Source organism: Schistocerca gregaria, chromosome 3 (assembly GCF_023897955.1).
Source record: "Schistocerca gregaria isolate iqSchGreg1 chromosome 3, iqSchGreg1.2, whole genome shotgun sequence".
In the NCBI taxonomy this organism is placed as follows: Eukaryota; Metazoa; Arthropoda; class Insecta; order Orthoptera; family Acrididae; genus Schistocerca; species Schistocerca gregaria.
The window spans coordinates 382,576,226-382,598,127 of NC_064922.1; the positions used below are offsets into that span (position 1 = coordinate 382,576,226).

General features: G+C 45.1%; 1 protein-coding gene across 1 annotated transcript in view; it reads right to left on the bottom strand.

Annotated features, from left to right (window-relative positions):
- Positions 1–21,902, bottom strand: part of LOC126355021 (85/88 kDa calcium-independent phospholipase A2-like) — a 188,329-nt gene that overhangs the window by 59,457 nt on the left and 106,970 nt on the right. Inside the window, exon 8 of the mRNA XM_050005165.1 lies at positions 5,845–5,995. Coding sequence (XP_049861122.1) covers positions 5,845–5,995 — 151 coding nt within the window. The remainder of the gene's footprint in view (positions 1–5,844; positions 5,996–21,902) is intronic.

Genomic DNA, 21,902 nt, shown 5'->3' on the forward strand with positions numbered 1-21,902 from the left:
TTTGTCATTTAGTAGTAGCTTCTTTTCTGCCTTTCTTTTGCATATCTGATAATTTTCTTCTAAAGTCAGAAGGTGTCTGTCATCAACTATTCCAAAAATTTCCATGTCTTCCTCTATTGTAGAAGACCTATAATTAATCTCTCTCGAATTTCCTGCACAGGTTGAGTGGCACGTGCCACATTTCCACGATCTGATATAGTCTTTGTATCGGGTGTTCTAAATCTGCATCAAATACGTGGAAAAAATAATTCACATTGCAACATCATCCACTGGATGACTAATACCTGCAATCCAAAGATGAATAACCTCTCAGAACACTTTAATACGATGTTGACTCACACGCTGTAGATGTACATAGATGTTGAAGAGAGAGGTTGGGATACAATACAGTCCACTGTGACATTTGCATACAACACAGCAAAATAATACACCACAGGTTTCAAGTAATCCTTTCTACTCCATAGTCATAAGGCTGAAACAATAACAATTTCCCATTTCAACTGGACAATACTCAGGATGACTACACGAAACCTCATCACCAAGACTGAACAATCAAGGCAGCTGGCTCAGATACAGACCCTAGACACCCAGTAGAAAAACCAAGAGAACTATAATACGAAGCACTAGTGACGAGTTACATCCTGGCAGATATGGTATGGATTTTTGTGCCCATATGGAAAGTGCGACTATTGGGAAAGCTACTAAAGTGTTGCTTTTGACTATATCATATCCTTTGTTGCTTGTTGGACATCACATACAAAGTTGAAGATTATGAGTATTCATCAAGGAAACAAAAGCCAGCGACATCATCCATGGCCTGTATAAGAAGCCCTATTACACTCCAGAGGTGCCAATCAACAATGGGAGGTTGATGGAGACTGATGACTCACTTGCTGATAATGAAGCTTTGATGGAAGAGGCTACCTTCTATGTTCACCACAATCAAAACAATGCAACAACGTAACCAGAATGTGAGGACCCACCAGTGCCACAACACAGAAGACAAGTGACAAGATCTAAACTCAGATAGCTGTAGGAGGCTGCAATGAGGACTTCTGTAGCAGCAGGTAGGTGTTTCTCAAGGAGAAGGAGCAATGCCATGATCTCTGGTGCCATCCATGTGCTGCATTGATCAGCATCGCTGCTTGCCATGCTGCGGGTCACCGGTTCAAAGTCAATCACCAGCAGTTATTTTTTTATTTCATATTTATCATTCCTGGGAGGTTCTTAAATACCTTATGATACATTGCTTGTACATAATGGAAATTTCAATGGCGGTATTATGAAAATGATAGATTGTTACTCATCATATGCGGAGATGTCAAGTCACAAGCAGACACGGCAAAAATATTTCACTGTGTCTGTCTGACACTCAATGTTTGCTCTATTTGGTGAGTAGCAATCTATCCTTCTCTTAGTTCAATATAAATACATACAATATTAAACAATCATTGGATGCTAGTATTCTCAGACCTTTGCTATTTTGATGTAATTCAATAATGCATTAATATCAGACAAATAACTTAAACCATGCGTATTTGTTTAAGATGTGCGTAAGATATTCATTTGTTCAATCTTGCTGAGGTGGCATGATGTGATCAGATGAACAATGTCATCTCTACAAAAGTCCTCCTCACTACTTTCTGCAATACACCAGTATAACAGTTTAAGTACTACAAAGTATGTGTTTTATAGCATGTGGACTCTACACAGATATGGAAAAACGTTAGTAGAATATGTTTATCAGGTAGTACCATGTTCCTTTGATAATATTCATGTTAAATGTTGTCATCAGGAACACATCATGCAAAAGACTGAACAGAAATTTTTTGAAGTGTTGTACTGCTACATACCAGCAATTTCCATGTTTATAGCTGACTACTCATTTCTATTTAAGAATTCCTTATAGTATAAAAAGATTTATTAGAAAGAAACAACATTAATCTACATTTAAAAACACTTCTGATGTTGGTCAGATACTTTACATCCACAGGAAGACTGCTAAGAACAGTAATAACTGTCTACCTCACTCTTTCCTGCGTCACAGTTAGATTCACTGGAGGGAACTGAAAACTATTTTTTCTTCAAGTACTGTATATTTAAATACTGCTAATAGCCGCCCCCCCCCCCCCCCCCCCTCACCACCATGGACCTTGCCGTTGTTGGGGAGGCTTGCGTGCCTCAGCGATACAGATGACCGTAGAGTAGGTGCAACCACAACGGAGGGGTAACTGTTGAGAGTCCAGACAAACGTGTAGTTCCTGAAGAGGGGCAGCAACCTTTTCAGTAGTTGCAGGGGCAACAGTCTGGATGACTGACTGATCTGGCCCTGTAACAATAACCAAAACGTCCTTGCTGTGCTGGTACTGTGAACGGCTGAAAGCAAGGGGAAACTACAGCCGTAACTTTTCCCGAGGGCATGCAGCTTTACTGTATGGTTAACTGATGATGGCGTCCTCTTGGGTAAAATATTCCGGAGGTAAAATAGTCCCCCATTCGGATCTCCAGGTGGGGACTACTCAATAGGACGTCATTATCAGGAGAAAGAAAACTGGTGTTCTACGGATCGGAGTGTGGAATGTCAGATTCCTAAATCGGGCAGGTAGGTTAGAAAATTTAAAAAGGGAAATGGATAGGTTAAAGTTAGATTTAGTGGGAATTAGTGAAGTTAGGTGGCAGGAGGAACAAGACTTTTGGTCAGGTGAATACAGGGTTATAAATACAAAATCAAATAGGGGTAATGCAGGAGTAGGTTTAATAATGAATAAAAAATAGGAGTGCGGGTAAGCTACTACAAACAGCATAATGAACACATTATTGTGGCCAAGATAGACATGAAGCCCATGCCTACTACAGTAGTACAAGTTTATATGCCAATTAGCTCTGCAGATGATGAAGAAATTGATGAAATGTATGATGAGATAAAAGAAATTATTCAGGTAGTGAAGGGGAACGAAAATTTAATAGTCATGGGTGACTGGAATTCGAGGGTAGGAAAAGGGAGAGAAGGAAACATAGTAGGTGAATATGGATTGGGGGAAAGAAATGAAAGAGGAAGCCGTCTGGTAGAATTTTGTGCAGAGCATAACTTAATCATAGCTAACACTTGGTTCAAGAATCTTGGAGATACTGGAAGGTATCAGATAGATTATATAATGGTAAGACAGAGATTTAGGAACCAGGTTTTAAATTGTAAGACATTTCCAGGGGCAGATGTGGACTCTGACCACAATCTATTGGTTATGAACTGTAGATTAAAACTGAAGAAACTGCAAAAAAGTGGGAATTTAAGGAGATGGGACCTGGATAAACTGACTAAACCAGGGGTTGTACAGAGTTTCAGGGAGAGCATAAGGGAACAATTGACAGCAATGGGGGAAAGAAGTAAAGTAGAAGAAGGGTGGGTAGCTCTGAGGGTTGAAGTAGTGAAGGCAGCAGAGGAACAAGTAGGTAAAAAGATGAGGGCTAGTAGAACTACTTGGGTAACAGAAGAAATATTGAATTTAATTGATGAAAGGAGAAAATATAAAAATGCAGTAAATAAAGCAGGCAAAAACGAATACAAACGTCTCAAAGATGAGATCGACAGGAAGTGCAAAATGGCTAAGCAGGGATGGCTAGAGGACAAATGTAAGAATGTAGAGGCTTATCTCACTAGGGGTAAGATAGATACGGCCTACAGGAAAATTAAAGGGAAAATTAAAGAGATCTTTGGAGAGAAGAGAACCACTTGTATGAACATCAAGATCTTAAATGGAAACCCAGTTCTAAGCAAAGAAGAGAAAGCAGAAAGGTGGAAGGAGTGTATAGAGGGTCTATACAAGGGCGATGTGCTTGATGGCAATATTATGGAATTGGAAGAGGATGTAGATGAAGATGTAATAGGAGATAGGATACTGCGTGTAGAGTTTGACAGAGCACTGAAAGACCTGAGTTGAAACAAGGCCCCCGGAGTAGACAACATTCCATTGGAACTACTGACGGCCTCGGGAGAGCCAGTCCTTACAAAACTCTACCATCTGGTGAGCAAGATGTATGAGACAGGCGAAATACCCTCAGACTTCAAGAAGAATATAATAATTCCAATCCTAAAGAAAGCAGGTGTTGACAGATGTGAAAATTACCAAGCTATCAGTTTAATAAGTCACAGCTGCAAAATACTAACACGAATTCTTTACAGACGAATGGAAAAACTAGTAGAAGCCGACCTCGGGGAAGAGCAGTTTGGCTTCCGTAGAAATGTTGGAACACGTGAGGCAATACTGACTCTACGACTTATCTTAGAAGAAAGATTAAGGAAAGGCAAACCTACATTTCTAGCATTTGTAGACTTATAGAAAGCTTTTGACAATGTTGACTGGAATACTCTCTTTCAAATTCTGAAGGTGGCAGGGGTAAAATACTGGGAGCGAAAGGCTATTTACAATTTGTACAGAAACCAGATGGCAGTTATAAGAGTCGAGGGACATGAAAGGGAAGCAGCGATTGGGAAGGGAGTGAGACAGGGTTGTAGTCTCTCCCCGATGTTATTCAATCTGTATATTGAGCAAGCAGTAAAGGAAACAAAAGAAAAATTTGGAGTAGGTATTAAAATCCATGGAGAAGAAATAAAAACTTTGAGGTTCGCCGATGACATCGTAATTCTATCAGAGACAGCAAAGAGCAGTTGAACGGAATGGATAGTGTCTTGAAAGGAGGATATAAAATGAAGATCAACAAAAGCAAAACTAGGATAATGGAATGTAGTCAAATTAAGTCGGGTGATGCTGAAGGAATTAGATTAGGAAATGAGACACTTAAGGTGGTAAAGGAGTTTTGCTATTTGGGGAGCAAAATAACTGATGATGGTCAAAGTAGAGAAGACATAAAATGTAGACTGGCAACGGCAAGGAAAGCATTTCTGAAGAAGAGAAACTTGTTAACATCAAGTACAGATTATGCTTCATTAAGTCGTTTCTGAAAGTATTCGTATGGAGTGTAGCCATGTATGGACATGGACGATAAATATTTTGGACAGGAAGAGAATAGAAGCTGTTGAAATATGGTGCTACAGAAGAATGCTGTAGATTAGATGGGTAGATCACATAACTAATGAGGCGGTACTGAATAGAATTGGGGAGAAGAGGAGTTTGTGGATCAATTTGACAAGAAGAAGGGACCGGTTGGTAGGACATGTTCTGAGGCATCAAGGGAGCACAAATTTAGCATTGGAGGGCAGTGTGGAGGGTAAAAATCGTAGAGGGAGACCAAGAGATGAATACACTAAGCAGATTCAGAACGATGTAGGTTGCAGTAGGTACTGGGAGACGAGGAAACTTGCACAGGATAGAGTAGCATGGAGAGCTGCATCAAACCAGTCTCAGGACTGAAGACGACCACAACAACAACAACAACAACAACAGTATGTTATATTTCAAGCTAAAACAGTCTTGAAATGCAATGGAAAGTTGACAGAAATTCCATAAATGAACACATGTGCCATGAGGCTGTGGTTAATATTTCCAATTACTCAAACAGATGCCCGTAACATTTGTGTTTGACCCCAACCTTCCTTTTAAGGAATGAATACAGTTTGTACTATACAAGCACAGAATGAAATGTATCTGAGACTAACAAAATAACAAATGAAGAAGATAAGAATATGAAGTAAGTATCATTATCAGTCACACAGTACATGATTTAATACTATCTAAAATCAAAATCACACCTGATAAAGAGAACCCACAACTTCAACATGAAAGTATTAATCTCTATTTTCAAGACATAGTACTATTCCTGCTGCAATTTTTTTAATATCTGAAATTAATTCTAGGTTACTTACTGCAGATAATAGCATTTACATACTTTGGATGAGTGATATCTGCCATGACAGTATTTGTGCCTAGGCATTCCTTTAGGATGTTTTCAAGAGGTTCACTACTGTACGGTCGAATTCCCATAAAGGCAGTGTCCTTCATTCGCAGGTAAAGTGCTAAACATTCTTTTAAGCTTCTTCCTACAAACAAATGTGCAATATACACAGTTATAGGAAATGAAAAAAGTATTTAATCTGAATCAGAGAACATGGCATTAATTGTACATTAAATTATGGACACAAAACACAAAAAAGCTTGAGACAAAGCAATGACAACAGTAGAAAGGAAACAGTCAACTGAAAATAAGACTGTTAATGATAACTGATTTAAAAAACTTCTGGTGGTGTGAGGATTATTTATTTGTACACAACTATTTTCAGTCAGATGACTATCTTACTATCTTCATGTCAGGGGTAAGGGGCAGGTTGGGGCAGGGAGGGATAGCAGGATAGCAGTGGGGGACAGTAAAATACTACTTGCAGGAGCATACAGGGATGAGGTGGAGAGAGGGTAGGGCCCTAGGAGATTGGTTGGAGGGCGTGACGGGGGTGGGGGGTGGGGGGTGGGCGAGGTGCAGTGGAAAAGGAGGTAAGTAAAGATTGTAAGTGTGTTGATGGAAAAAGGGTTGTTTGGTGGTGGAATGAGAATAAGACAGGGGATAGGTGTGTAAAACATAATGACTAACAAAGGCTGAGGCCAGGAGAGTTAAGGGAACACAGGATACGTTGTAGGGAGATTTCCCATCTGCACAATTCAGAAAAGCTGGTATTGGTAGGAAGGATACAGATGGTACAGGCTGTGAAGCAATCACTGAAATGAAATATGTTGTGTTGTGCAGCGTGCTCAGTCATTGGGTGGCCCAGCTGTTTTTTGGCCAGTGGCCATTCATGTGGACAGACTGCTTGTCATTACTCATGCACACATAGAAAACAGCACAATGGTGGTAGCTAGTTTGTAGATCACGAGATTGGTTACATAGGTAGCCCTGCCTTTGACTGGATAGGTAATGTTGGTGGCTCAACTGGAGAAGGTGGTGGTGGGAGAACATATGAGACAGGTCTGTTACAGAGCTATGAGCCATGAGGCAATCGGTCAGAGTAGGGGTTGTGTGGGGATCAATGAGGATATTGTGTAGGTTTGGTGGGTGGCAGTATCCCACTGTGGGAGGGGTAGGAAGGATAGTGCGTGGAACATTTCTCATTTCAGGGCACGACAAGAGGTAGTCGAAACCTGATGGAGAATATGACTCATTATTCCATCATGGACTTTACACTGTTTGATAATTCTATTTTAGTTATTGTATATGTTACCTACAAGTTAGTTTACTATCTCATGCATTTTCCAGCAGATAATAGGTGTACCTGCATGTGATAGATGCTACAACTAAAATACAATTATGTCTCTTATACCCAGGAACCACAATTAAACTACACGTAACTTAAATCAGCGACTTCAAAATGACTCCTTGATCGAAACTAGTTTTCTGGAAATAAATATCAATTACTGCAGCTTTTGGTGGTTCCATATCATCATTCTTTTAACACAATTAAGCTGTGCAGGACTGTCTACAGCAGAAAACAGAAATTATGAAGCATCTAATATAATGTTTGTCATGGTACGGTCACCATTCTTTCTTTTTTTCTTTAATTTGTGTGTGTTTGTTTTGTTTTCTAGGTCTTATAGGTGCCCAACAGCGAGGTTATCAGCGCCATAACACTTACTAAAACAAATAAATGTGGAGAAGAACTAAAACTGTCATAAAAGCATGCACTCAAAATGACCACACAGCCACTCTGTCTCACATGCACTAAACCCAATGAGGAGAGAAGAAAGCTCATCAAGGAATTAAAACAGAGGGAAAACAAAACACAGAGAGCTAAAAGAAATGCACAAGGAAATGTGACTGGCTGAACACTTACAAAAAACTTGGGTGAGCTAGTCATCCTGTTGACACATTGAAAACACCTCCCCAAAATCTTGTTAGAAACATTGGACAATTCACAAAACTATAAAACACGAACCACATTTGTTTGATCAGTACATAAAACAGACTACAGATCTGTCGGCAAATCTGCCACATTCCACTGGTCAGTAGATAAAATGCAGTCCGATAGAATGTGGCGCACAGTGATCTGCACACCACAAGCACCACACACTGGAGTGTCCTCTCACCGGAGAAAAACTCTATGCATCATACGGCTGTGCCTGTGCAAAGATGAGTAAGAAGGACCTCATCCCATTGACGTGGCTGGAAGGAAGTACTCCACAGCCGAGTTGTTGGCTTGACGATAAGGAGCTGTCGTCGATCACTTCTAGCCACTAGTCTTCCCATCGACACAAGACTATACCTCAACTGCGAAGTGAGAGCATGCAGGGGGATAGCAAACTGGAAGACCTGATGATCACAACTCGCCTCCTTGGCACCTCGATCTGCCCTTTCATTCCCCACACTTCCCATGTCCCCTGGTACCCAGCAGAAAGACACCTCTTTCCCCAGTTGCTGTAGTTGGAGCAGGGCATCCTGGATAGGCTGGATCACTTTATCTGCTGGGTACAAACATTGGAGAGAGTGAAGGGCACTCAAACAATCTGAACAGACGAGAAATCTAACACTGAGAGAATGTCTCATCTGCTCCAGTGCCCACAAGATCTCATGTAATTCTGTGTCAAAGATGGTAAATTCGGGAGACAGTCTGACCTTGAGGGCAATATCCAGGAAAACGACAGAGCAGCCAATGGAGTCACCCTGCTTAGACCCATCCATAAAAACAGCTACATGGTTGTGGTGGTCATATAAAATGGCAGAAAATAAGGCATTAAAAATGGAAGCAGGAGTGCTATCTCTCCTGTAAGGCATCAAATCTAAAATCACTCTGGGCCTGGCTAAAACCATGGATTTGGGGTTGGACTGGAGCCACACTGAGTGACTCCAGCACATGCTGCACGCAGATCCCAAATGGCATCGTGGCTCATGGATGGCTGGAAAAAAGGATTTCCAGTATGGTGTTCGGGTGAAGTTGGAGCTGCGAGGAACTTACACGCTTGGCTCACCATGATCTGGCACCAGATGGTAAATGGCAGTTCCCCCGCCTCAGCACAGAGGATAGGTTTGGGACTGGTCCGATAAGCACCAATTGCCAGCCGAATCCCCTCATGGTAGACAGTATCAATGATCCGCAAATAAAAGGGCCTTGCTGAACCATACACCGTGCACCTGTAGTCCACCCACAAACACACAAAAGCCTGATAAAACTACAGGAGATGTGCCCTGTCCGCTGTTCAATACCTGTGGCTAAGGCACTTGAGGATGTTCAGTGCCTTCTGGGTTGTGGCTTTCAAGTCTTGCAGATGCAGCAACCATGACATCCTGGGGTCAAAAATGAGACACAGAAACTGCAATGTGTGTCTAAAATGTAGGATGTGTTCCCCATCTTTAAGGCACGCAAATTAAAAAGGTGACGAGAACGATTAAAACGAACACACACACTTATCAGCAGAAAACTGAAAATCCATCTTTGCAGTCCACTCCTCTAACTGCCAGACTGTAAGTTGTAACTGATGGCTATTGCAAACAGGGTAACACTTAAAACACTGCTCTGAGGGACACCATTCTCCTGCTCAAATCAATCAGACAGCGTGTCAGCAACTCAGATCCTAAAAAACCGCTGAGACAGGAACGATCGAATGAAAATAAGGAGGTGGCCATGAAAGCCCCATTGATGCAGTAGTGCAAGAATACAGTGTCTGCAATTAGTATCTTATACCTTACTCATATTGAAGTAAATGTCGATACAGTGATGCTCATGGAGGAAAACCTGCTGAATAGCTCCTGGATGGTCAGGTTGTCGACAGTGGATCAAAATCTTCGGAATCCACGCTGGGTCTCTAACAACCAGCTCGTTAAGGTGATGCTCTGTTAACTACTGGGACATGTGCGGTCCTTTCCTGGTTTGAGGAGACGGATCAGAATTGCCTCCCTCCATGAGCTTGGGTAATTGCCTGCCTGCAATGTTAGATTAAAACATTCTAGTAGACTTTCCTTGGATGTCACTGGCAAATGTTGAAGCGTGCAGTACTGCATGTGGTTGTGACAGGGTGCAGTGTCATAAGTCTAAGTCAGTGCCAATTCAAGCTCGCACATCGAGAATGGGGAATTGTAGGCCTCAGAATTGTTGGACCTGAAGTCCAACTTTGCCCTCTCTACAGTCGCAAGCGACGAAACACCAGGTCCTGGCTTGCATTGGCAGTAGTTTGTGCAAAATGCTCAGCCAGCGTCTGAACAATGTCTCTGGGTGTTGTTCAGAGGCACCCCTGTTTCAGCACTAATGCTATTGGTAAACAGCTGTGTGTACTGGAAATCTTCCGGATGGCATCCCATACTTTTGTGGAACAAGTGGAACGGTTGATGAAGTCCAGGAACACCTGCCATGGTTTTTTTTTCCCCCCCTTAGCGACACAGTGAGCCTTGGCACTTGTGATTTGAAAGGTGGTGAGATTGTCTGCTGTTGGGTGGCATTTAAATATTCTAACAGCTACAGGCCTATCCTGGATGGCTGAATAGTATTTGTCTCTCCACCAAGGTACAGGTCGCCTTTTAAGAGAACTGAAAGACTTTGGTATGGATGGGTCAGCAGCATCGTGGATCAAATGTGTGATGTGATCCACCCATTCCCGGATGCTGTATCACTGTTCAAACACAGCCATCTGGCTGAACAGCATCCATTTAGCCCTGCCTATCATCCATAATAGTGGCTTCTGTTCCAGCAACACATAATCCAGTAGATGAATTCAGATGAAGAAGTGGTCGCCGGAATGGAGATCATCAATGACCTACCAGTGAACAGAGGTGGCGAGGGCTGGAGAGCAAAGAGATAGGTCAATGGGTGAGAATGGCCCAGTAGCAGCACAGAAATGAGTCAGAACACCAGTGTTTATGATGCACAGCTCTCAAGATGTCAGATGGCTCTCCAAGACTTGACCCCAAGGGCAAGAAGAGGTTGAGCCCCACAGGACATGATTGGCATTGAAGTCTCTCAGGAGGAGAAATGGTCAGGGGAGTAGTTCCATTACATCTGTGAAAGCCTCAGAGTGTACTGCATCCAGTGGAGGTAAATAAAGAGAGCGAATTGTAAACCTCCAATGTGCATGAATTTCAAATGCAGCTGCCTGCAGGTCAGTATCCAGGGGGAGAGCAGAGGAGTGGTGCCTATTACTGACAAACACAGCAACCCCTCCTTTGGCCCTTTCCACAGTCAGGTTATCATTGCAATATACCAGGTGTACCGGTATGAAATGAGTGTTAAGATACAAATGTGTCGACAGAGAGCATTTGTTGTGAACGAGCCTTCATTTTTTTTTTTTTGTTTGGTTGGTATGACATCTGTCACAGATATTTAGTATGCATCAAGTCATGGAACAAACATCATCATATGTTTTCCTCAGGCTAACAATGTCAAATTTTGTACCAGAAAGTGATGATTTGCAGAAAGCATTAATTTTTTGTTTTCATTTGAATAAAAGTGCTGCAGAGTCACATGGAATGCTTGTCGAGGCATATGGTGATCATGATCTACCAGAAGCAACATGCAAAAGATGGTTTCAAAGGTTCAGAAATAATGATTTTGTGTAAGAAATGAAGAATGTGGAAGACCACCAAAAAAGTTCGAAAACGCCGAATTGCAAGCAGTATTGGATGAAGATGATACTTTGAGTCAGAAGCAAATGGCAGCAATGCTAATGTTGCACGACAAATTTCTGACCGTTTGAAAGCTATGGGAAAGATCCAAATGTGTGCAAAATGGGTGCCACATGAACTGAATGAAAGTCAGATGCAAAACCGAAAAACCATTTGTCAAATTTCACTTCAAAGACATGAAAGAAAATCAATTTTGCATCGAATTGTTACTGGCAATGAAAAATGGATTTATTTTAAGAATCCTAAATGGGAAAAATCATGGGTTAATCTGGGACAACTAACAACATCGACTGCAAAACCAGATCGATTCGGAAAGAAGACAATGCTCTGTGTTTAATGGAATCAGAAAGGTGTGATGTATCATGAGCTTCTAAAACCCGGTGAAACTGTGAATAATAATCACTACAGACAACAACTGATCAATTTGAACTATGCATTGATCAAAAAAAGACCAGAATGGGCCAGAAGACGTGGCAAAGTAATTTTTTTACACGACAATGCACCTGCACACAAAGCAAAACTGGTTCAGGATACCCCCCCCCGCCATAGTATCAGACTTGGCCCCTTCTTCCTACCATTTGTTTTCATCAATGGGACACGCACTGGCTGAGGAACACTCTGATTCCTACAAAGAAGTCGAAAATTCGGTGGCTGATTGGTTTGCTTCATATATGAGAAACACAACAATGCTCATTTCTGATTATTAATCTTGTTAGATGACGACGATGATGAGAATAAATATAACTTGATGCCTCTCTTCATTTAAAGTTTTGCCATTTAAAGCCTGATACCAGATTTGTATCCCAGTCCAGCGCACAGGTTTGATCCACCAGGTTTGCAATTAATTGTATAATGCTTGCATTCAACTTCCAAATTATTTACTAAGTAAAGTCGCTGAATAAGACAATAAAGGATTGAGATATTCTGAAGAGAATAGGATCATGTCTATGTCTGACCATCCAGATTTATTTTTTTCCATGGCTTCCATTGAAATGCTATATGCATTTGGTCTGATGGTGCCTTGTACAAGTCAAGGACACTTTCTCCCCTATCCTTATTTGATCTAAGTTAACAATCTTCCTCTAATAATCTTGATGATACAATGAATTCTGACCTCCTACCTGGAGAATTAACCACTATTTTCCATGCACCGGTTACAGGTGAGAAAATTTGCACTGGATTTTGTAATCTACAACCTAGTTTCGATATTCAATAACATTCCACTGAGTTAACATGCTTATTGGTGTGGCCATTTCTGCAGCAAACATATGTATATTAATTTTATACATTAAACACATTTCTTCAAGCAATAGAAAATCCAGGATGGAACAATGACAATATTATGAAAAGGACAAATTACTACTACTCACCATCTAGCAGAGATGCCGAGTTGCAAATAGGCACAACCAACAAACAGTCAAACACGTAGCTTTTGGCCGGAAGGGCCTCCGAGAGAGAGAGAGAGAGAGAGAGAGAGAGAGAGAGAGAGAGAGAGAGAGAGAGAGAGTGTGTGTGTGTGTGTGTGTGTGTGTGTGTGTGTGGTTTGATTCCGATGAAGGCCTTCTTGGCTGAAAGCTTACTTGTTTGACAGTCAGTCTGTTATGCCTATCGGTGACTCAATGTCTCTGCTTTATGGTGAGTACTTTCATAATATTTCCATGATAATTTTTTGTTACAACAGTAATATTTATTTCCACTCAATTTCATTTTTAATACAAAAGGTACCATCAGAAGATTTTTCTTGAACAATATGAAGTTTTGTTTTTATGCATGTTATGTACAAATTTGAAGCAGTTCACAGTATAATTTTGATGTGAACATATGTTGAAGCTCTATAAGTGAAGTGGAAGGGCATCTCTTACCCTTTGATCATGTGACAGGATATGCACAAATTGGAAAACCCAATGAAGGTGCCTTTAACATAAAAAGTGCAATACACCTGAAACGTAAATACTACTATTTCATACAGAAAAAGTGTTTAATCTATGAACAGAATATTCTGTTCTGTATCTGCACTGTGTGTTTTTTTTTTTTTTTTTTTTTTTTTTTTTTTTTTTTTTTTTTTAAAAAAGTAGGGCCCATTGTTAAAGAGAGACTTTTCTGCATAGCAGAAACATTTAAAATGTCTTCTTAATCAGTGGGCTTAATTCACCCTTGGAAAGATCAATAGTGGTTGGTTGGGTGTGGGATTGAAGGGACCAGACTGCTAAGGTCATCGGTCCCTTGTTCCACGATAAAATCACACGAAATAAAAACTGTCAGTCGTTAAAAACGGAGAACTGAGAGAAGGGACGACACAATACAAGAAAGGCAGACAAAGACCAGACAAACGGAACTAAAATCGCACCGAGTGTGAAGGTGGTTGGCCGACCATGAAAATAAGGAAAAGCCAACCACCAAATGACATTAAAACCCACAGTTTAAAACCACAGGCCAAAGGCCCAAGTCAATACAGGAAATAAAAGGACAAACACTCAAATCATACGATAAAAACCCCCTGCCCGAATAAAACTCAACACGAGGTCCGCCATAGCATCGTCATCACATAAAAGGGCAGGGAGGGTATCAGGCAGCGCAAACGTCTGCCTGAGTCCTGTTAAAAGCGGGCAGTCCACCAAAATGTGGACCACCGTCAGAGCTGCCCCGCAGCGACATAGCGGTGGGTCCTCCCGGCGCAACAAATGGCCGTGCGTCAGCCATGTGTGGCCAACGCGCAGCCGGCAGAGGACGACAGAGTCCTTCCGAGAGGCCCGCATGGAGGAGCGCCAGACACGGGTCGTCTCCTTCACTGCCCGAAGTTTGTTGGGCGTGGGCAGGGTGCGCCACTCGTCACCCCAGGCACCAAGCACTTTCTGGCGCAAAAGCGACAGGAGTTCACACTCCATAAGGCCGAGTTCCAGAGCCGGTGAACTCACTGCCTGTTTAGCCAGCGTGTCAACCCGCTCATTGCCCGGGATGCCGACATGACCTGGGGTCCAAACAAAGACCACGGAGCGGCCGCAACGGGCAAGAGCATGGAGCGACTCGTGGATGGCCATCACCAGACGGGAACGAGGAAAGCACTGGTCAAGAGCTCGTAAACCACTCAGGGAGTCACTACAGATGACAAAGGACTCACCTGAGCGGGAGCGGATATACTCTAGGGCGCGATAGATGGCAACCAACTCGGCAGTGTATACACTGTTCCCGGGTGCCAGCGACCGTTGCTCACAATGATCCTCTAGAGTAAGAGCGTAACCAGTGCGACCAGAGACCATCGAACCGTCGGTATAGGTCACGGCAGATCCGGGAAACTCGGCAAGGAGAGCAACAAAGCGGCGGCGGAGGGCCGGAGGAGGGACCGAGTCTTTCGGACCCTGTGCCAAATCCAGCCGAATGCATGGTCGGCGCACACACCAAGGGGGCAGACGGAGATTGGCCCGGAAAACAGGTGGGAGAGGAAAAAACTCAATACCACACAGTAGAGCCCGGATGCGAACCGCGATCGTACACCCTGACCGGGGCCGCCTGTCTGGAAGATGGACGATCGAGTGCGGGAACAGGAGACGGTAGTTGGGATGCCCTGGCAAGCTACAAACGTGGGCAGCATAAGCGGCCAGAAGTCGGTCGCGCCGGATCCGCAATGGAGGAACACCAGCCTCCACAAGTAAGCTGTCAACAGGGCTTGTCCGAAATGCTCCTGTGGCGAGTCGGATCCCGCAGTGATGGATGGGATCCAGCAATTGCAACGCTGATGGCGACGCCGAACCATAAGCCCCACACCCATAATCAAGGCGGGACTGGATCAGCTCTTGATACAGCCGGAGAAGGGTAGACCGATCGGCACCCCATCCGGTGTGGCTAAGGCAACGGAGAGCGTTTAAATGCCGCCAGCATGTTTGTTTAAGCTGCCTAATATGAGGCAGCCAAGTCAACCGGGCATCAAATACCAGTCCCAAGAACCGATGCGTCTCTACCACAGCAAGAGGTTCACCGTCAAGGTAAAAGCGTGGCTCAGGGTGAACCGTGCGACGCCGGCAGAAATGCACAACGCAGGTCTTAGCGGCCGAAAACTGGAAGCCGTGCGCTACAGCCCATGACTGCGCCTTGCGGATAGCGCCCTGCAGCTGGCGCTTAGCAACTGCAATGCCAGCGGAGCTGTAGTAGAGGCAGAAATCGTCTGCATACAACGAAGCTGCGACGGACGATCCCACCGCCTCAGCGAGCCCATTGATCACAATTAAAAACAGGGAGACACTGAGGACAGACCCCTATAGGACCCCGTTCTCCTGGACCCGGGAGGAACTATGGGACGCAGCAACTTGCACGCGGAAGGAACGAGACGACAGAAAATTCTGAATAAAAATCGGGAGCGGGCCCCTAAGACCCCACCCATGAAGTGTGGCCAGGACGTGATATCGCCAAGTCGTATCGTACGCCTTCCGCATGTCGAAGAAGACGGCAACCAGATGTTGGCGGCGTGCAAAGGCTGTACGGACGGCAGACTCTAGGGAGACCAGATTATCGACGGCAGAGCGGCCTTTGCGGAACCTACCCTGAGACGGAGCCAGAAGGCCTCGAGACTCGAGGAGCCAACTCAACCTCCGGCTCACCATACGTTCTAGCAACTTGCAAAGAACGTTGGTGAGGCTTATGGGGCGGTAGCTGTCCACCTCCAGCGGGTTCTTGCCAGGTTTCAACACGGGGAGGACGATGCTTTCTCGCCATTGAGACGGGAACACATCCTCAACCCAGATGCGGTTAAAAACATCTAGGAGGCGTCGCTTGCAATTCACAGAGAGGTGTTTCAGCATCTGGCTGTGGATGCGGTCTGGCCCAGGAGCCGTATCAGGGCAAGCAGATAGGGCACTCTGGAATTCCCAGTCGCTGAAAGGAGCATTGTACGACTCCGCGTGGCGCGTGTGAAAGGAAAGCCTCCAACTTTCCAACCGCTCTTTCCGGGAGCGGAAGGCCAGTGGGTAATTCGTAGATGCGGAACACTGAGCAAAATGCGCTGCTAACCGGTCCGCAATCGTGTCGGAGTCAGTACACACCACTCCATTCAGCGAAAGCCCAGGGACAGAGACAGGCGGCCGATAGCCATGGAGTCGCCTAATCTTAGCCCAAACCTGCGATGCAGAGGTACGGACGCCAATGGTGGAAACATACCGTTCCCAGCACTCCTGCTTCCGTTGGCGAATAAGGCGTCGGGCACGGGCACGGAGCTGTTTAAAAACGATGAGGTTCTTCAAGGACGGGTGCCGCTTATGGCGTTGAAGAGCCCGCCGACGATCTCTAATCGCCTCTGCGATCTCGGGCGCCCACCAAGGCACAGTCCTCCTCCGAGGGGACCCGGATGAACAGGGAATCGCAGATGCCGCCGCAGAAACGATGCCGGTGGTGACCGACTGAACCACCGCATCAATGGTGTCAGGGGAAGGAGGTGCGATAGTGGCGAGAGAGGAGAACAAGCCGCAATCAGCCTTATTCAGAGCCCATCTGGAGGGGCGTTCAGAAGAGTGACGCTGTGGTAGTGACAGAAAGATGGGGAAATGGTCACTACCACATAAGTCGTCATGGACACTCCAGTGGATGGATGGTGAAAGTCCGGGGCTGCAGATAGAAAGGTCGATGGCCGAAAATGTGCCATGGACGACGCTGAAATGTGTCGGCTCTCCCGTGTTTAAGAGGCAGAGGTCAAGCTGCGAGAGAAGAGTCTCGACATCTCTACCCCGGCCAGTAATCGCGGCGCTACCCCACAGGGGGTTATGGGCGTTAAAGTCGCCCAGTAACACAAAAGGAGGAGGCAGTTGTGCTATCAATGCAGCCAACACATGACGCGAGACATCACCATCTGGCGGAAGATACAAACTGCAGACAGTAATAGGCTGAGGCGTCCACATCCTTACAGCGACAGCCTCTAAAGGTGTGTGAAGAGGTACACATTCGCTGTAGACAGAGTTAAGGATGTAGACGCAGACTCCACCAGATACCCTCTCATAAGCTGCCCGGTTCTTGTAATAACCCCGATACCCACGTAGGGCAGGGGTCCGCATTGCCGGAAACCAAGTTTCCTGTAGGGCAATGCAGAGGGAAGGGTGACTGCTGATGAGTTGGCGAAGCTCAGCAAGGTGGTGGAAAAAAGCGCTGCAGTTCCACTGGAGTATTGCTTTGTCCATGTCCGAAAAAGGCGTGAAGGGGCCGAGGAGGCAGATCACGCCACTGGGTCACCTGCTGCCACCGATGGAGGACCAGTACAATCTGCTTCCATGGCTTCTGAGGGTCCGGCGAGATCCAGGTCCTCAGCGGACGCCCGGATCTCCACCTTATCCCCGAACGCAGAGCCTGTAGGGAGCAGTGGGGTGGATGCCACCGCGTGGTCCTTGGCCTTAGAGGTCTTCTTCTTCGTCTTGTCTCTCTGGTCCTTGGGTTTTATTGGCTGGGAGGGCTCCAGCGAGTCAGTCTCCGGGACGGAGGAGGAGCGGGAAGCCCTGCGATCAGCCGCTGGTCTGCTTTTCTTCCATTGGCTGACGTCACCCTTCCCAGAGGCGGAAACCTGGGAAGGAAGGGACCCAAGGGACCCTTTCCGTGCTATTCGAGCAGGGGAAGGTTGAGGCTTCCCCAGCTTAGAAGTGGGGACTGATGTCCCCGATGGTTGGGGGGTTGCTGCTCCTGAGGCAGGTAGTGCAGGAGCAGCAGGGAGTGAAGTGCCCCCCACCATCAAGGGGGCAGGTGTAGCATTCCGGCTCTGAGAGGTGGCAGTCTGAGGGAGAGCTAATGGGGCCATAACAGTAGTAGCCGCGGCGTAAGAGGCAGGCATTCGAACAGGATGGAGGCGTTCGAACTTCTGCCTGGCCTCAGTGTATGTCAGGCGGTCCAAGGTCTTATACTCCATGATTTTGCGCTCTTTCTGGTAGATCCTGCAGTCCGGCGAGCAAGGTGAGTGGTGCTCTCCGCAGTTTACACAGATGGGAGGCGGAGCACATGGAGTATCGGGATGTGATGGGCGTCCACAATCTCGACATGTGAGGCCGGAAGTACAGCGGGAAGACATATGCCCGAACTTCCAGCACTTAAAGCACCGCATCGGGGGAGGGATATATGGCTTGACGTCACAACGATAGACCATCACCTTGACCTCCTCAGGTAAAGTATCACCCTCGAAGGCCAAGATGAAGGCACCGGTGGCAACCTGCTTATCCCTTGGACCACGATGTACGCGCCGGACGAAGTGAACACCTCGCTGCTCTAAATTGGCGCGAAGCTCGTCATCGGACTGCAATAGAAGGTCCCGATGGAATATTATGCCCTGGACCATATTAAGACTCTTATGGGGCGTGATTGTAACCGGAACATCCCCCAGCTTGTTACAATCGAGTAACCGGCGGGACTGGGCGGAGGACGCCGATTTGATCAAAACCGAGCCCGAGCGCATTTTGGACAAGCCCTCCACCTCCCCGAACTTGTCCTCTAAGTGCTCGACGAAGAACTGAGGCTTCATGGATGTAAAGGATTCACCATCAGCTCTCGTACACACCAGGTAGCGGGGCGAGTATGGTTCGCTGGCATCCTTAGTCTTTCGTTCCTCCCATGGTGTAGCCAGGGAGGGGAACGATTTGGGGTCATATGTAGTTGCGTTGTATTGAGCCCTGGAACGCTTAGAGACTGCTGGCGGCTGGCCACCAGCAAGAGATGATGTACCACGCTTCATTGCGGGTCATCCGCCCTGATGCCACCTACTCCGACCAAGGGCCCTCCCCACGGGCGCCACCCAGCCTCAGCAACGACCACCTGGCAGGATGGCCATTGCCGGGAGTCCCAATGCCCCAGGGAGATAGGCATCTACTCCTTGGCATACGTGGGGAGTTAACGGCGCTGGCATCAGCAGAGCGATCCCTGTGTAGTCAGGGGGCTACAACCAACAGGGTACATGGCGGCCCCACCACAACGGACTGGCTACCGTGCTGGATTTCAGGTGATGTAGTCCAATATCGTCATTGGCGCATAAAGCGGCACAGCATAGCAGACTGCAAGGGACCGCACCCAAGAACAAATCCACGCCCAAGAGATGGTAGGTGAGCGGGACTGCTAAGCGATGACGACAAACCTGGCTAGAGATGGTAATGCTTGATGGACACATCGCTCCTTGTAAGGCGCCCTTCCCCAATCGGCTCGCTCTTCGGAAAATTTAGAAGGATGGAGGTCAAACCCCTTAGGGGACCATCTCACAAGGCCAAAACGTTTGAGACTCCTTTTAGTCGCCTCTTACGACAGGCAGGAATACCGTGGGCCTATTCTTACCCCCGAACCCACAGGGGGGGATCAATAGTGGGTATCATGTAAACTTCAGCTTGCATTGGAGGGTTACCTCCATGTTTAAACAGTGAGAAATGACAATCCATTGCTCATCATTAGTGTGGTCTGTCATACATGAAAACGATGTGGAATATGTCTCATCCGGCAATGTTAACATGATCCAGTCATCATTGGTCCATGATGAGTGACATAAATACCATTTCTGTTGCACTAACTAATTTTTAATTTGGGTGCAATTCTTTTCAAATCGTGTACTTTGTGCAAGACTCTAAAAATTGCTTCTTCAGAATGCTAGCTGCATTCCGGCATACTTGTGCTGTGTTAAGATTACTTGTGTTCAGTAGTTGGCAATTTGTATCACAAAGAATTAATTTTTATTTCCTGTTACTTTTTATCATGAATTCATTATAATAAGTCTAGTTGTCATATCATCTAGGGAACTGCTGGTTGTGACAAACCTTGTATGTGCCGTTCAGTACACTTATTCCCATTAATCTGCCCTCATTGGAACTCAGTATGGCCCCAAATTACATACGAACTGCACCTCACCAATTACATAACTATAGTATCTGGCATACAACAGATTAAACTTCCCTTAGTCCCATAGCCAACACTCATACGCCACAAGTAAGTTTTATTTTACAAAGGTGCTTTGTCCCATAACATATGCATTTCTGCCAATGTATTTGTGGATTTCACGCATTCTTCACGATATGATGCTGAATTTTTATGTTGTCATTGGTCCGAATATTGTTCATTTGCTTTATCTTCAAACTTTTAACGAACTACCAATCTTCTCAATTATCAAAGCACTGGGATCGCTTTTGGGTTGCGTGAGGTCCAAATCCTTGTGTGGCCATCCTGACTCAGGTCTACCACAATTCCTAAATTATTTAAAGCAAATCTGAAATGATTCCTTGAAGAAACACCTGGCTGTCATTGTTCCTCTTACTCAGTCCAGTCATTGACAGCATGCTGAACATTAACTTTTCCTCCTTTCTTTTGTTGTTTGAAAATACAATTTACTCACCACATCAAATAAAAGTTTATTACATCATGCAATTGTCAACTTTGAAGATCTATAAACCTTTTAATTGTTTGAAGTTTTGAGACAACAAGAATAATCAAAGACTCTACACTCACAAAAAATGTATCAGACAATTTACTCCTCCCAAAGTGTCACAGAACTTACAGATAATGGAAGTTCTATAACGCCTCTACTTACAAATGCAGGGATACAGAGACAAGTCAGGAATGCCATTTAGTGATTTGCCAAATTCTCCTGATTCAGATGTACTTCCATGGTATGATCAACTGGACAGGCTTGGTGAGGTGCCTTCCATCAGCAGCTGCCTTCTTTCAGGTTGCACAATCTTCCCTTCATCCACATGTACCCTGCAAGAACTTATTCTTTGAAACTGATGATGCCACCAACTTGAACCCTCTCCAATCTACCATTTGGGCATTTGACTTTGTGAAAATTGCACAAAAGCATGAACTATTCTTTGCTCCAGTGCTTCCAGAAATCATCTGCTGTTTTTTGATGGAGTCAGAATTCACTCATCAAGTCTGTTATGATGTTGGCTCGAGACCTATTGGCAATGCCACGAATCTCTTTCCCATGATGAAGGGTGTTGGTGAGAGCATTTCATTCTCATTTTGACAACTGGCCTTGAGTTTAGGGTGGCTTCAATATTTATAAGCACATTCTATAGCCCTTCCTCACTCAAACTGGAGTGTGAGTACTGTCCATAAACATCCTTTTGTTAAACCCACCATTCTATCCCACTGTCCTTCCCAACAAGCTGCATGCAAAACTATAAACTTCCATGTTATGCCTTGTTGTACGAGGTGCTGGTGGGTATTATCAGCAAAGCTGGCCATTCACAATTCTGTTATCTCTTTGTTGGCAGCTTTTTATGTCCGAACATTGTCACTGTAGATGGTGTGTGGAATGCCCCACCTGCCAATCCTTTGTTGCAATGTGGATTTGCTCCACATAAATGGGTCTAGTCACAACACAGGTGACCAGTACAACATAACATTTATTTCTGCTA